Raw genomic sequence first — 14,441 nt, forward strand, 5'->3', positions numbered from 1 at the left:
GGAGCCGGGCTGCGGCCGCCCTGCTCCTGCTGTTGCTTTGAGCCTTCACTACTCTGTAGCCCCGCTTGCCCTGCCTGCTGAGACCTCCGGGGGTTTTCCACCGCAGCTCCGGAATTTTGATACATCTCGTCTGCCACCCGGGATTTTTGCTCGTCCCTGCTGTTCCAGCCTGCTGTTCCAGCCTGCTGTTCCCGAGGGTCTGGCTGGACCCCGGAAAAAAGGGGGAACCATCGCACCTGCCCTGCTCACCGGGAGCCGCCAGCGCCCCTGCCGGCTGCGAGCGGAACTGCACCCGAGGGGAAAGGGCCTGACAGCCGAGAAGGCTGGGACTGGGTTTGTGATTGTTTGCTGTTACTGCCATAGTTATTGTTGTTTGTTTGACTGCTTATACACATATAGATATATAATAATAAAGAACTGTTATTCCTATTTCCCATATCTTTGCCTGAAAGCCCCCTTGATTTCAAAATTATAATAACTCAGAGGGAAGCGAAGTTGCATCTGCCATTCCAAGGGAGGCTCCTGCCTTCCTTAGCAGACACTTGTCTTTCAAACCAAGACACACCTCCCCCCTCCCACCTTGCCCCAGGCTTAATTTCACTCCTTCATTCCCAACTCTTCTACCCCCCTGAGCAGCACAAGAGGTATGGAGGGGTTACAGTCAGTATATGAGAGTTTCTCTCTGCCAGTCCATCCTCCTCACACTTTTTCCCTGCTCCAGATCGGTTCCTCTCCACAGGCTGCAGTCCATCAGGAAAAAATCTCCTCCAATATGGACTCTTCCACAGACTACAGTCCTGTCAGAAAAATCTACTCCAGCATGTTTCTTCCACAGTCTGCAATTCCTTCGAGAAATATCCAACTGCTCCAGTGTGGGGTCCTCCACGGGCTGCAGTATGAAACCAGCATGGTTTCTTTCACAGGGTGGAGGGGAATCTCTGCTTCAGCTCCTGGATCACTTCTTCCCCTTCCTTTTTCTTCTCTGACCTTGGTGTTTGCGCTACTGTTTCTCACTTTTTTACCCTCTCCTCTGCCTGTCTGGCATTTTTGTCCTTTCTTAAATATGTTTTCACATAGGCACTACCAGCTTTGCTGATTGGCTCAGCTTTGGTCAGCAGTGGGTCCTTTTTTGACATGAATGAAATTGGCTGTGCCTGGTACAATGCAGCTCCTAGTCTCTTCTCACAGAGGCCACCCCTGCAGCCTCCTCACTACAAAAACCTTGCCACAGACACCTAATACAATTGGATTACATCTGGACTGTCAAGGGTGAAAGCTTCTAAGACTGTTATAGCCCAGACTGCTGCTAAACAGTCTTTCTTACAGCCAGATAATTTCTGTTCAGCCCTCTTAAGAGGATATGCTTTTTAATTTTGTAATGGTACTGCTCCCATTGAATCAATCAGAGCTTTTAAAAGCAACTTCTTTCAGTTTAGTTAAAACATCAAGTTCCTTGATCCAGTTCCATTCCTGATTCTTTCTCATTAATTTCCATAATGGTGTTACAAATGGAGACGAGAGCTTAGACAAGTCCTCCCTTTGACTCAGATTTCTGGCAGTAACTCTGCTTGAGGTGGCCTGCATCCCAAATGGCTCTTGCTTGCAAGTTCTTAAGAATGGCCGATTAGGTCTATTATTAAATGAATTATTTATTGAATAGACACAAGATTAACACACATAAGACTCTAAACAGACTTACTACACAGGATAAAACAAAAATAACTACTAGTAGATAAAAATACAGTGCATGATAAAAGGTACCTATATTACAGCTAGCAAAGAAATAGTATAGATTAGGAGTCAATGTGACTTAGCACTGAATTGATGGAGTACACACAGAATTCTTTCACTCACTTTCCGGAAAAGTAACCACAAAGATGCATCCAAACTTCAGAAAGAAGTCCTACACGTTTCCAGGGTGTGTATAGGAAACTTCTGACTTCATGAAAGTTTGTGCAGCTTTTATAGTTTGTAAAGTGAAGCGTCTGTCAGTCATAAATTCTAGCAGCTTATCTCCCTACATCCTGTTCTCAAGGCAAACTGTTTATTGTCAACTGGGAGTTCCACCTCTGGCACCAGAGAGAGATAACTCACTAGCCAGAGACAACTCACTAGTCAGACAAGCTGGCCTGGGTTATCTCATCAATTCATGTGAGGGGGAAAATGCCCGAAACTATCGAACCAGCTGATAGAACAGATAAGCTCTTCTGTGGTAGGGGGAAACATCATGCCACAAATGGTCTCCTGATACCAGCAAAGTTTTCTTTTTCCCCAATTACAATACCTGAGTAGTTTACCTGGTGTTGCCCTAATTGGGCCTTATTTGAATTTACTTTAAATCCTGTTTAGTCTGTTAATCTTAAAACTCAGATACTTGTCTCTTACACTTCTGTAGCTCCAATCACTAGAATTTTATCTGCATAATGTTTATTCTTTTTAAAACCCCTGCAGTGCCTAAATAAAGGTATATCATTTGTCTCTAAATGTGAAATCAAATCTCCAAACTGATTCTTCAGTAAGTCAGATGGCAATGAAACAGATCTATAACTGAAAACCACTTGTTATTTTCTTGTAAATTAGCAATAATATCAGATATGTATGCCACAATAGCAGCCAGTCTCAGGATGAACTTATTTATCTGACAGTAGTCTACCATCACTCTCCAGGACTTTTATCAGCCTTTTTAACAGGCCATAATGGAGAATTATACTGTCAGGCCCTTGAGGGCACTAAGAGGTTTTAATGGTCCTGACCAGTCTTACTCAGGGCCTCCACATTCTCTGCTTGGGAGCCCCAGTTCAGCTCAGTCTTGGGCCTTCAGTCCCTACCTGAGCTATGCCATAGGAGTACTGGACTCCAGCTCAGTCACAGCTGTGCTTTGCCATGGACCTGGGCCTTGACCTGCAACCTGATTTCCTAGTCTGACCTTGGTCTTGCCTCATCACTATGGACCTACTCGGTGATCACTGTCTGACTCTGGTTACTCTCATCAGTCATGCAGATTGACTTCCTTTCTTGATCTTGGACTTGCCTCATCACCATGAACTTCCTGGTCTCTTAGTTGAACCTGTTTATCGTCCCTGGGTCTATACTGCTCACCTTGCTCAGGTACTGTGAAGTCTCTGGCCAGCAAGGCTCCTGCCTTGCTGGCCTCGTTATCGCATTTGGCTCCTCATCCCTCAGGGAGAAAATGTCCCTCACTGCACCCTGACATATGTGTTTATAATTTCTCACAAAACACCTTGTTCTAAACATTCCTTAATGATTTTTCCCAGAGCAAGCCTAGCTTTTTTAGGATATGGATATTGTATAAGGGAGGCAAACTGAGGGTCCCATTGTTTCAACTTGGTAATTTTTTTTTCCACACTGTAGGACTTTTTTCTGCCATTATCCTGGGACCTGTTGTTTCCAGAATTCTTTATCTATTTCAGTTATAGTTTGTACATCTTCTCTCAAATCTTTATACCAGCCTTTCCCTGCTTCCGTTATTCTTTTATATTTCTACAAAATATCACTATAAAAATTAAGATTCCACATTCCATTATCCAGTCAATTCTTAAAATAAGAGGTTCTTTGCTATTATTTGCAACCTCATACTTGATATCAGCAGCTTACTCCCCTGTTATTAGATTCATAATATAATATTTAAGGCCTTTACCTTCCTTTCTGTTGATAGAGACTGCCTTCATATTTTCTTGTTAAATAAATTCTTTAAGACAAGTTTTAGACAAAGCGATTCATGCTCCTGTGTCCAGGAAAACACTGTATTTTTTTCTACTTCATAAAAAATATTGGGGTTGTTCCTCCCCCCAGCATTCTACTGTATTCAGCACACAGGTACCATTCATATGGGTAATCCTGGACCCAAAGCAGACTGCTCTATTGTTGGTTTTCATCAATTTGGGGTAGGGCAGTGAAGCTTGAGCACTGAGGTATACTGCTGCTATTGCTCTTCTTTTCAGCTGTTGTATCACTCTTTTTAGTTTATCCCATGTTTTTTTCCTAATCCATTTTGCCATATTTTTTTCCTGAATCATTTAACACTTTCCACAGCCTTATACAGATTTGGTCCATTTCTTCTGATTTACAAACCTTATTGTCACCATTTCCTGCACATTTCTCTTACCCTTATTTCTCTGCAATCTCTTCTCTGTCCATCTTCATAGTTACTGTAAGTCCCTGTTTTTTTCTTGATCCATGAAAGAATATTTTCCCTTTTCTCTTAAACCTAGTCCCTGATACTTCTTAACACACTGTTATTTCTATCCATTGATTCCAGGTAGGTTCTCCTGCATTTTGCTGTATGGACAGTTGTTGAGAATAGCAGGGGTGCATTTGAGCAGTTTATTCTCATAATTCATCCACTATTCAATGAATATTATTCATCCTTATTTCTACCATGGAAACTGGAACTACTTGTATCCCATCAGGAAAGGGTGGTCAGAACATGATAGATATGTCCTGGCAATGTTTGAGAAACCCCACATTTGTTCATAAAACATTCTCCATCTTCTGGATTAGTGCAACTAACAGAAGCATCCAACAGATGCAGCAGTTTGCACAGTGGTTTCTGGGAACAACTTTTGAGATCATCAGGGCACTCCTAGGAGCCCCTTGAGGAACTTCAGGGTGCTTGATGTTGCTGGGAAAGGAGAGTGTGATTCTAGCAAGCTCTAGCAGCAGCTGAGTACTGTCAATTGTTCTTCATCAAAGGCTGTTTTGAGCTTTTGTTCCAGCTGACTCCTAATTAGGAATGGTCAATAACACTTTCAGCAGGTGCTAGGGAGGGGCTTATATAACTGGTGAACCTAGCACTAATAGAGGTACTGAGCAGGCATAACATTTGTTATGGTAGAGTACGCAGAAGTTGTCTAGAAACTCTGCTGAAGGTAGTTTATGTGTTTTCAGCAATAGTAATGATGTACTTTGGGGCATGGTCCTCAGCACTAACTAGAGCAACTATCCCTGGAATATCAGATGTCTTGATTCAGACTGAGCTCCAGAGGAAGATGTATCTCTTCAGGCCTTTGGCTGCAGGGAGTGCCTGGGGCTTCTTGCTAAGGCTGGAGTAGGAGGACATGGTGCCCTTGTTTATTGGTCCTTGGGAGAATTTCACATGTTTTCTTCATGAAGTTCTTCAAGGGGAAATGCCAAGTCCTGCACCTGGGGAAGAACAACCCCATGCACTGATACATTGGGGGCCACCTAGCTTCAAAGCTGCTTGTCAGAAAAGAACCTCTGATCCTGGTGGACACCAGGTTAAACAGGAGCCAGCAATGTGCCCTTGCTGCAAAAAAGGCTAATAGTGTCCTGGGCTGCATCATGCAAACTATTGCCAGCAGATTGAGGGAGGTGATCCTTCCCCTCTACTTAGCATTGGTGAGGCCACAGCTGGAGTCCTGTGTCCACTTCCAGCTTCCTCAGTACAATAGAGACATGGATATACTGGAGAGAGTCCAACAAAGAGCCACGAAGATGATTAAGGGACTAGAGTATCTCTCCTATGAGGAAAAGCTGAGATGGCTAGGACTGTTTAGCCTAGAGAAGAGAAGGCTCGGGGGGGAGCTCATCAATGTATATCAATACCTGAAAGGAGGGTGTAAAGAGAACCAAGCCATGCTCTTTTCAGTGGTGCCCAGTGACAGGACAAGAGTCAATGGGCACAAGCTGAAACACAGGAGGTTCTGTCTGAATGTCAAGAAACACTTCTTTCCTGGGAGGGTGACTGAGCACTGGAAGGGATTGTCTCTCGTTAGAGATATTCAAAAGCCATCTGAACATAGTCCAGGGCAACTGACTTAAGGTGACCGTGCTTGAGATGGTTGGACCAGATGACCTCCAGAAGTGCCTTCCAACCTCAATCATTTAGTGATTCTCAGCATAAACTTTTCCTCTCTTTGGCCTGCTCTTTTCAGGTAACTATTGCTCCATCCACACACATAAGTACTTAAAGAGCCAATTCATACAAACTCCTGCAGAAGAGGCTTTTATGACCATTCTTTATGTTGTATAAACCTGATCTGTAGAACTGTGCACTGCAGGATGTAGATGTTAAAAGTTTTACATAGCTTTAAAAAAGCAATGGGTAAATTCACAGAAGAATTATTGGGTAAGGACTATTAATATAGAGCTCTACATCTATCTTAGGAAATTCCTGAATTGTTTGAGATTGGGAAGCATTCTGGAGACTATTGCTATTTACTTGCCCTGTTCTTATGCCCTTCCCCAATGGTCTCTGATTGGCTCCTGCTGGGAACAAGTTCTATTCTAGATGGCCAGACCTAGTGTTAGGTAGCTACTCTTAGGATGAATAATTACTGAGACAAAAGTTGAATGATTCTTTTGGGAGGAGCTCTGTAGGTCAGGTATCTTGGTAAAATTTTGAAATATAGCTACTCTGATAGTCTCTCTAAACTTTAATTTAGGAAACAGATAAGTTTTATTTATAAAGTATATTAATTCCTTTTGGTTTTGCCCCTTAACCTGTCTGATGATTCTGTCTTGCAGAAAGCACCTCTACTGCTACATTACAGACCCAAAATGGACTTGCTGTAGGAGAACTTTATTATCCTTCTAGACATTTGGGGTTTTTTGCAGAGACTATCATCTGACACCTTAGTGCAGCACTTAACTCTCATGTGACAAACCAGCAGAATAATTTTGGAACACTGTAGTGCTTCTACAGCACTGAATATTTCTAGGGATGTTCTGCATGGATCTTTGGACCAAAAAAAAAATATTTTTTTTGTACAAATGAAATAAATGTAAACTCAACAGGATTCTACAAGCACTGAGTTTACAGATAGTGAAAACACTGCAGAGTTCCATGGAGCTCAGCCTGATTCATCTATTTGTAGTTGCACAAAAATAACTTAAAATGGTGTGGGAGAAAGTTAAAATGTTGCTTTTAACACCAAATTACTACTTTTACTTTTTTTTCTTTAAACTTTACAACTTGTTTCAGTATATTTTTCTGAGGTGTTCTTGTTTTCTGTAGTATGCCCAATTATGTCAGCTTTAATCAAGCCATTCTATAGAGCATTGAACATAATTAATTATACAGTGACTGATAATATTTATTAGGCTGCATTGAAAACTTCATAAAAGCCTAGAGATCCAATTACTTCATTAGTTTTGCACAATGCTTGTTCTTTATTATGTTTTAATATCTCCACTTTGCATGTTGATTTGAAATGAGTTCACTTGATATTTTAAAATATGCCTTAATATTTTGCCATGACATAAATTACATCCGATCATAACAAATACTCATAAGCACCGAACTTGTGAAATTGTTTTAAAGCAAATATTCCATAGAATTGTGGCTTTCAAAATTTTAATTTTACTTTAGGAAATATTTTTTATACCTTTTGTTGATGTTGCACAAGTTTCCATTCATTAGCTAAAAATTCTTCAGTTAACTACAAACCAATTCTGTATGAAACCATATCTGTTTATGGCTCAATTACTATTTATCATTGAGGTCAGATTAGATTACTGGGGCACTGTCTGGCCTAAACTGATAATTTTGCTTGTGTCAAGCCCTGAGAGATGCAAACTACCATATGTGTATGTGTGTTTGTGCTCAGACATGCAAGCACCTTAGAGAATAGACCTTCAGTACTGCTTAGCAGTGTTGACTACACTGATTGAAAGGCCTTTTAAAATAATCAGCTTCAGTAAAATGTTGTAGTAGTTTAAAGTGACTTCTGCAAGCTGTATGTTGCATAGCATTATATATAGCATGGATGGGAGTGTGTCTGACATGGGGTCTTAGGTAACTGAAAAGAAGATAAGCAGTATTATTGGCAGCTGGAGGCTGTCAATAATTTTTAACTCTTTGAGTTTTCCTAACAGCTGAAAATGGCAGTTATATCAAATACTTTATTCTTTCATAAAATGTCAATGGCTAGGAAAACCAGTATGCCTGTTAGCACTACCCTGCTTCTTCCAGCTGTGCTCCCCTATTTTGCAAGAAAGCATTGCTTAATGTTGCTTGATAATAGAAGGTTGATCTCATAAGAGGCTTATTCAAGTATTCTAAATCCTACTGCCTCTTCTTGAGTTTTCCAAGCACCACATTGCTCTGCGCATCTCCCAGGCTCTTCTTAACTGAACTTTTCAGTTCTTCTTTTCCTGGTTCTGCTCATGCCAGAGGAAATCTCTAAGTTCACTTGTTTGTCTGAGGAAATGAGGGCCTTGTTTTCATTTATGGCCATAGATAGTGAATGGTGAAGAAATTGAAAGAAATTCAAAGAGAAAGAAAAAGTCTACTGGACTATGGGAGCAGTAAAGAGAGCCACGGTAAGGCCAGTGGAGTACTGCCATCTCTGCAAATGATTATGTGAGACCACTACATTTGAACACCTGAGTTAGACAGGACTTCTTTATTTCAAGGCTTAGAGAATGTGAATGTGATAGAATTATAAGTTTACTCTGGTTTTGCTGTACTGTCTCTGGACTCACCTACAATTTAGCTTTTATCTGCTTTTAGCATTAATAGAAGTGACAGAAGAGGACAGGTGAGATTGAATTAGTCTATTTTTGGTAGTTTTATACAGAATAGTGAATGCAGGTGATATGGATGTATATGTAAGTTAACATAATAGGCCTTTCTGGAGCTCTTTATGTGGCTATCATTGTATACTTTCCAGTGTAAATCAGGGGCTGGTGAGGCCTCCAGATAGTATAAATATGGTTTTAAACACCCATCCTTCATGCACCCCTAATGTACCTGACACAGACATGGAGCTCAAGCCCATAAACCATGTAAATGCCTAATTCATTGTTCATCTACAGTCTAAGGGTTTAATAAATATATTTTTGATTGGTCTACCTCAGTATATGTACACTGTGGAACATTATGGGAAGATCAGATGTTGATGAAGTGCTGTTGAAGTTTATTGGGATTTTAGTGTTTCCCTGTGCAGCTCTACGACTAAAAGGGGTTAGCAGTTACAAACATATTAATTCAGAAAGATGTCTTCCATTCAGTTCTAAATATTGCTCTAACAGTCTATAGTAAAGAATATATGTTTGCAAGTTTATAACTGCCTTTGGAATCACCTCAATTTGTTACAGTGCTATATAGGTACAGCACCCATAGCCAGTGTTAACACATATAGCTGGTGATTGCTCAGAATTGTAACTGCTTGTTTAACGTGTTTAACCTGATAAAACCTCAACAGTGCTTTTAAAAACAAAGCAAACAAAAAACCCCACAACCACAACCCTGTTATTCACATCATGTGACAACAGATATCTTCATTACAAAAACTATTTTCCATGGGGAGGGATGGGATGGTGTCTGCATCATTTGTTTGCTTTCTAGCTTTATAAAAAGATTAGACTACAAATGAATTCAAGTCAGAGGCAAACCTTGGGGTCAAAGTTCTATTTTACTTCTTTGAAGCTTAAGAAACAGTTGATTTTTATATTGACTAAAACAATACTGACCTCTATTTTTTTTAACTTTTAAATCTGAATGTTTGGCTCAGTATAGATATTTCTTGAATCTTGATGAGTTTGTGATTAATTTTTTTTTATCTTAATGGAGATAGAATTACTGTGAAGTAATTTTTACAGCCACTTACACTGGTAAATAGTTGCAATAAAAAAGTATCTTGTAGCATTATCCTCAGCAGCAATGAGAATTAATTATCCCAGGCTCAGAGTCTCACTAGGTATAGTTTTCATTAAAAATAGGTAATTCACAGAAAATATATCATGAAATTAAATAAGATTTGGGAGCTTGGAAAAATTACTTTTATAAAAACCATTTATTATATTAAGCATTCAGTTTTATTTTATCATTAATTTTTTGTTCCAAAAGTCCAGCTTTATGTGCAGGCATATAAAATCGTAACAAATTTTTTACAGCTTCTTCCTGTTTTATTAGGTTTGAATAGCTTTCCTTTGTATGGCTTTGCTATGTGTGGCTAAAGAGCTTTGCTTAATCTTTTGTGCAGTGGGACAGAAACATGCATTTATAAGGCATATATTTAAACTGTAAATGTAGCATGTACTTATACATTTAAAAGCCACATAGATGGGGATTTTCATATATACATTCAGTGGGGTTTTGCTTGGGATTTTCTTTTGTGGTTTGTTGGGGGTTTTGTGGTTTTTTAAAGAATGTAGTTTTGAATTTTATGGACTTGTAAAATCTTTGAGTGCAAGAACTGCCCGTCAGCAATATTTTAAAATGGACAATCTAGCAAGAAACATCAATATGAATTATGGAAATAATATGCAAAAGATGCAGCCTATCCAAAATTGGTTTGTGCTATTGTTATGTTTTGTATCTTTGTGTGTCATCTAACCTGAGAATATTTATGTTTATTGGTTGTGCAATAATATACACAACACTGTCACCTCTGAGAATATGGGACTGCAAAATTTCAATAGACTATGAGTCTTTGAAAGCTTGTTTTGCTCCATTGCTGTTATAATGGCATAATAAGTCTTAGGAGATTCACATTTTTTCCCCGCTGTATGGTAAATGGAACTATACAGCTAACCTATTTTTCAGTTATATGAATCTTACCATTAAGTAGAATTGGAAAGAGCCAACTAGTCTGTACAATAACACATTAATCTTAATAAATGCATTTTCTCAGCCATACTTAAGAAACATTTTTAGTACATAAGGTTGAATTTTGCAGAAAAAATATAGTTTCTGTATTTCCTCAGGTAATTGATTCAGTTTTTCTGCTTAAAGTTAATAACAAGAAAAAATGTCATACATACTAGATTATTTGCATAAGATTCACTTAACTATAATTGACAGTTATTGACTTCTGAGAGGTGCTGAGAAAGCATTAAGGTGCCTAACATCAGCATGTAAAAATACTTTATTGTCTGATTTCATGAAAATTTGTAATCATGTACAGACTCTCTAGGTACCTGCCTTTTGTGTGAAGCCAACAGTCATATTTTTACAATGGAGTTTGATATGCCTATACACAAATTTAAAACTATTCTTGTTGCTTGAGCCACTTGAGTGGATCCTCAAGGCTCCTTGGAAACCTTTTGAAGCCACCATGATCTGCTGAGATCAAATTGCAAGATAGGAGCTAAAAGGCCAATTCTGCAAACTCTTACAGTGGTAACTTTATTACTAACCTAGATAGTTCCACTGAAAGCAGTGGAATCATTCATGTGGACAAAATTGCTTAAATGTGTGTCTGCAAAATGGAGTCCCAAGTTTGGAAGGACAGACTGATGTTTCTGTATATTTTAACTTAAAAAACTTTGGTTTAATACAGTTCTTTTATCCAAGTAATTTAATTTTCTGCAACATTAAATTAAGGTTAAAGGACAATAAACCAATACACTCATTAAGCCTTTATCTTTGATATGTGGCATAATAAAAATACTGAAACTATCAGAGTATAAGACCATATTTTTTACTTGGTTTCACTTGAGAGATTACTTTTTTATACTGTTTTCTGTGTGATTTTTGTACTATTGGTGGCTAGTTTTGGTCTGAAGAAGTCTTTTGAGATTATTGCTTAATGTTTTGATCTTACGATAGTCATGCTTGTATCCAGTGTTTTGCAAAATAATATTATGTGCTTGTTAATAAAAGTAAAAAAGCTACTTAAATCTTGCCAGGCTGGTGGTAGTTGGTCCATTCCATTCCCCCCTCTTCCTGTCCCCACCCTGGTACTATATTATGTGAACTAGTCCATTATGTTCTTAAACAAACACATTGTGATTGGAACAAGAATGATGTACATGGTGTCATAGGTTAGTTTTATAATAAATCTTTATTCCCATCTTACTGAGTTGAGATGTTGGTGTGGCCCAAAGGAGTGCTTTATGACATATGATGAGGAAAATGTCTGTGCCAAATGTGTGGCCGTAATTGCCTATCAGTTAACTAACGTCTTCTCTTGGGGGAACAGGAAGAAGGTATGGGCAATTCCAGAATGTCAGAAGTCAAGCAGGTGAGGCAGAAGGCCAGCTTGGCTGAGCAGGGATCTTCCTCTGGAGCCAAGGCAAAAAAGGAAGGTGCATGCCCAGTGGAAGCAAGGTCCAATGACATGGGAAGAATACAGAAATGCTGCTTGACACTGTAGGGAGAAAATTCATGCAGCCAAAGCCCAACTGGAGTTGAAGCTGCCAGAACTATGGGGGACAATAAAATTTTTTTTTCAAATACATCAGTAGCAAAAGGCAGTGTAGAAATAACATTGGTTCATTACAGGATGAGGATGGTCACCTTGCAAACAGGGACATAGACAAGGCAGAGATGTTTAACTCTCTCTTTGCTTCCATCTTCAACACTGATGACGGGCTAAGGGGGTCCCAGACTGCTGAGCTGGAGGACCATGGCTGTGAGAATGATCGACTCCCAGTTGACCCTGAAATTGTGCAGGATCTGCTGCTCCAGCTTGATCCCTATAAATCCATGGGGCCTGATGGGATTCATCCAAGAATCCTCAAAGAGCTGGATGATGTTGTTGCAAGGCCTCTCTCAATGATTTTTGAGCAGTCTTGGGAATCCAGAGAGGTCCCAATCAACTGGAAGCTACCTAACATTGTCCAATTTTCAAGAAGGGCAAGAAGCATGACCCTGGAAACTACAGGCCTGCCAGTCTCATGTCAGTGCCCAGTAAAATTATGGAAAAGATTATTCTGGGAGGTATTGAGAAACATGGGAAGGACAACACAGTCATTGGTCACAGCCAGCATGGCTTCATGAGGGAAAAGTCCTGCTTGACACACTTAATTTCCTTTTATAACAAGGTAACCCACCTAGCTGATCAAGGGAAGCCTGTTGATGTTGTCATGGGACAAGTGGGAGCTTCAGACAAGCTCTGCCTTAGCCTCAGATTTTGGCAACAGTTTGAATTTAAGAAATCACTCTAGTCTGCAAGTTCTAAGGATGGCAGATCAGGTCTATTTATAAAATGAATTATTTATTAAACAGACAGGTGTGGTAGGGGCACAGGGACAACAGGACATAACAAATGAAAGATCTTAATCAGAGTTACTACACAGTCTAAAACTAAAAAGAACTACCAGTAGATTACAGCATAACATAAAACAGTGCACGATATCAAGGTACCTGTATTAAAGCTAGCAAAAGAAATAGTATTGATTAGGAGTCAAACGTAACTTTACTACCAAAATGACGAAAATGTACAGATTCCTTTCACTTAACCTCTGGGGGACTAACTGCGAAGAAGGCACCCCTACTCATGGGAGAAACTCCACACATTTCCACAGGAGGATTTCTGCTTTGTGAAAGTTTTGTGTGGCTTTTATAGTTTGTAAAGTGAGGTGTCTGTCAGCCATAAATCCATCTTATCTTCCAGATCTCAATTCATCAGTAAGATGTTTATTGGTAGCTGGGAGATGCCAGACCATTGTTAACCCCATGGTGCAAAAATAAGTCACTACAAGACAGATTGTCCTGTTTGAGTTATCTGACTGGTTAAAAAACAACAGATAAGCTCCTGTGGGGGGCGAGATGTCCTGCTACAGATGTAATCTTTTTGGATTTCAGTAAAACTTTTGATATTGTCTATCACAGGATCCTTCTGGACAAAATGTCCAGCATACAGCTGGATAAACACATTATGAGATGGGGGGGCCAACTGGCTCATAGATTGGGCACAAAGAGTTATAGTGAATGGAGTTACATCAGATTGGTGACCTGTCACTAGTGGGGTTCTGCTGTGCTCCATCCCAGGCCCAGTTCTCTTCAACATCTTCTTTAACATCGTGGACGCAGGACTTGAAGGCATGCTAAGTAAGTTTGCACACAACACTAAATTGGGAAGAGCTGTTGACACTCCTGAAGGCAGGAGAGGCCCTGCAGAGAGACCTAGACTAATTAGAGAGATAAGCAATCACCAACCATATGAAGTTTAACAAGGGGAATGCTGGATTCTGCACCTGGGACAGGGCAACCCTGGATGTATGGAGTGAAACATAACCCCCAAACAATGAAGGGGAAACTTAGTTTTCAATATAGTTCCTTCAAAAAGTGCCATGGATAGCTAGTAGCTGTTCAATGAGCGATTCATTAGAAGAAAATATAGAAAGAGAAATAGCATGCATGTGAAGATATAATTTATCCACAACTGAAACTGGGATAATTTATATTGTCGTAGCAAAAACTACCTTAGCCCCCACAATGCATCCTACTATCTCCGAGATCCCTGATAAGACTGTTTGTCTCGGGTTTTAGAGACCATTTTAGGAGGAAACGCTCTGGAATGACCGTCTCCTCTAAAGAAAACAGGTTTTGGCACTCCTTTCCCACCGATACAAAAGGAATTTCTTGGATGAAAGTGAAATAAACTGTTTATTTAACAAAGTTACCGCAGGGCGCAGGAAAAAAATGAATAATGTTAGATATTAAACCTCATCACTGCGGAGAAAGCTGGTGGATTTAGAGATCTTTCTTTAGCTGGCTCGGCTTCTCC

At 39.6% G+C, this 14,441-nt stretch overlaps 1 protein-coding gene across 1 annotated transcript in view; it reads left to right on the plus strand.

The window, feature by feature from the left end:
- LOC103625245 (polycomb group RING finger protein 3) overlaps positions 1-6,555 on the plus strand; it is an 89,714-nt gene extending 83,159 nt beyond the window's left edge. Inside the window, exon 8 of the mRNA XM_008644655.2 lies at positions 6,508-6,555. Coding sequence (XP_008642877.1) covers positions 6,508-6,555 — 48 coding nt within the window. The remainder of the gene's footprint in view (positions 1-6,507) is intronic.
- The last annotated feature ends 7,886 nt before the right edge of the window (positions 6,556-14,441 follow it).

This window comes from Corvus brachyrhynchos, unplaced genomic scaffold (genome assembly GCF_000691975.1).
Source record: "Corvus brachyrhynchos isolate BGI_N302 unplaced genomic scaffold, ASM69197v1 scaffold110, whole genome shotgun sequence".
NCBI classification, from domain to species: domain Eukaryota; kingdom Metazoa; phylum Chordata; class Aves; order Passeriformes; family Corvidae; genus Corvus; species Corvus brachyrhynchos.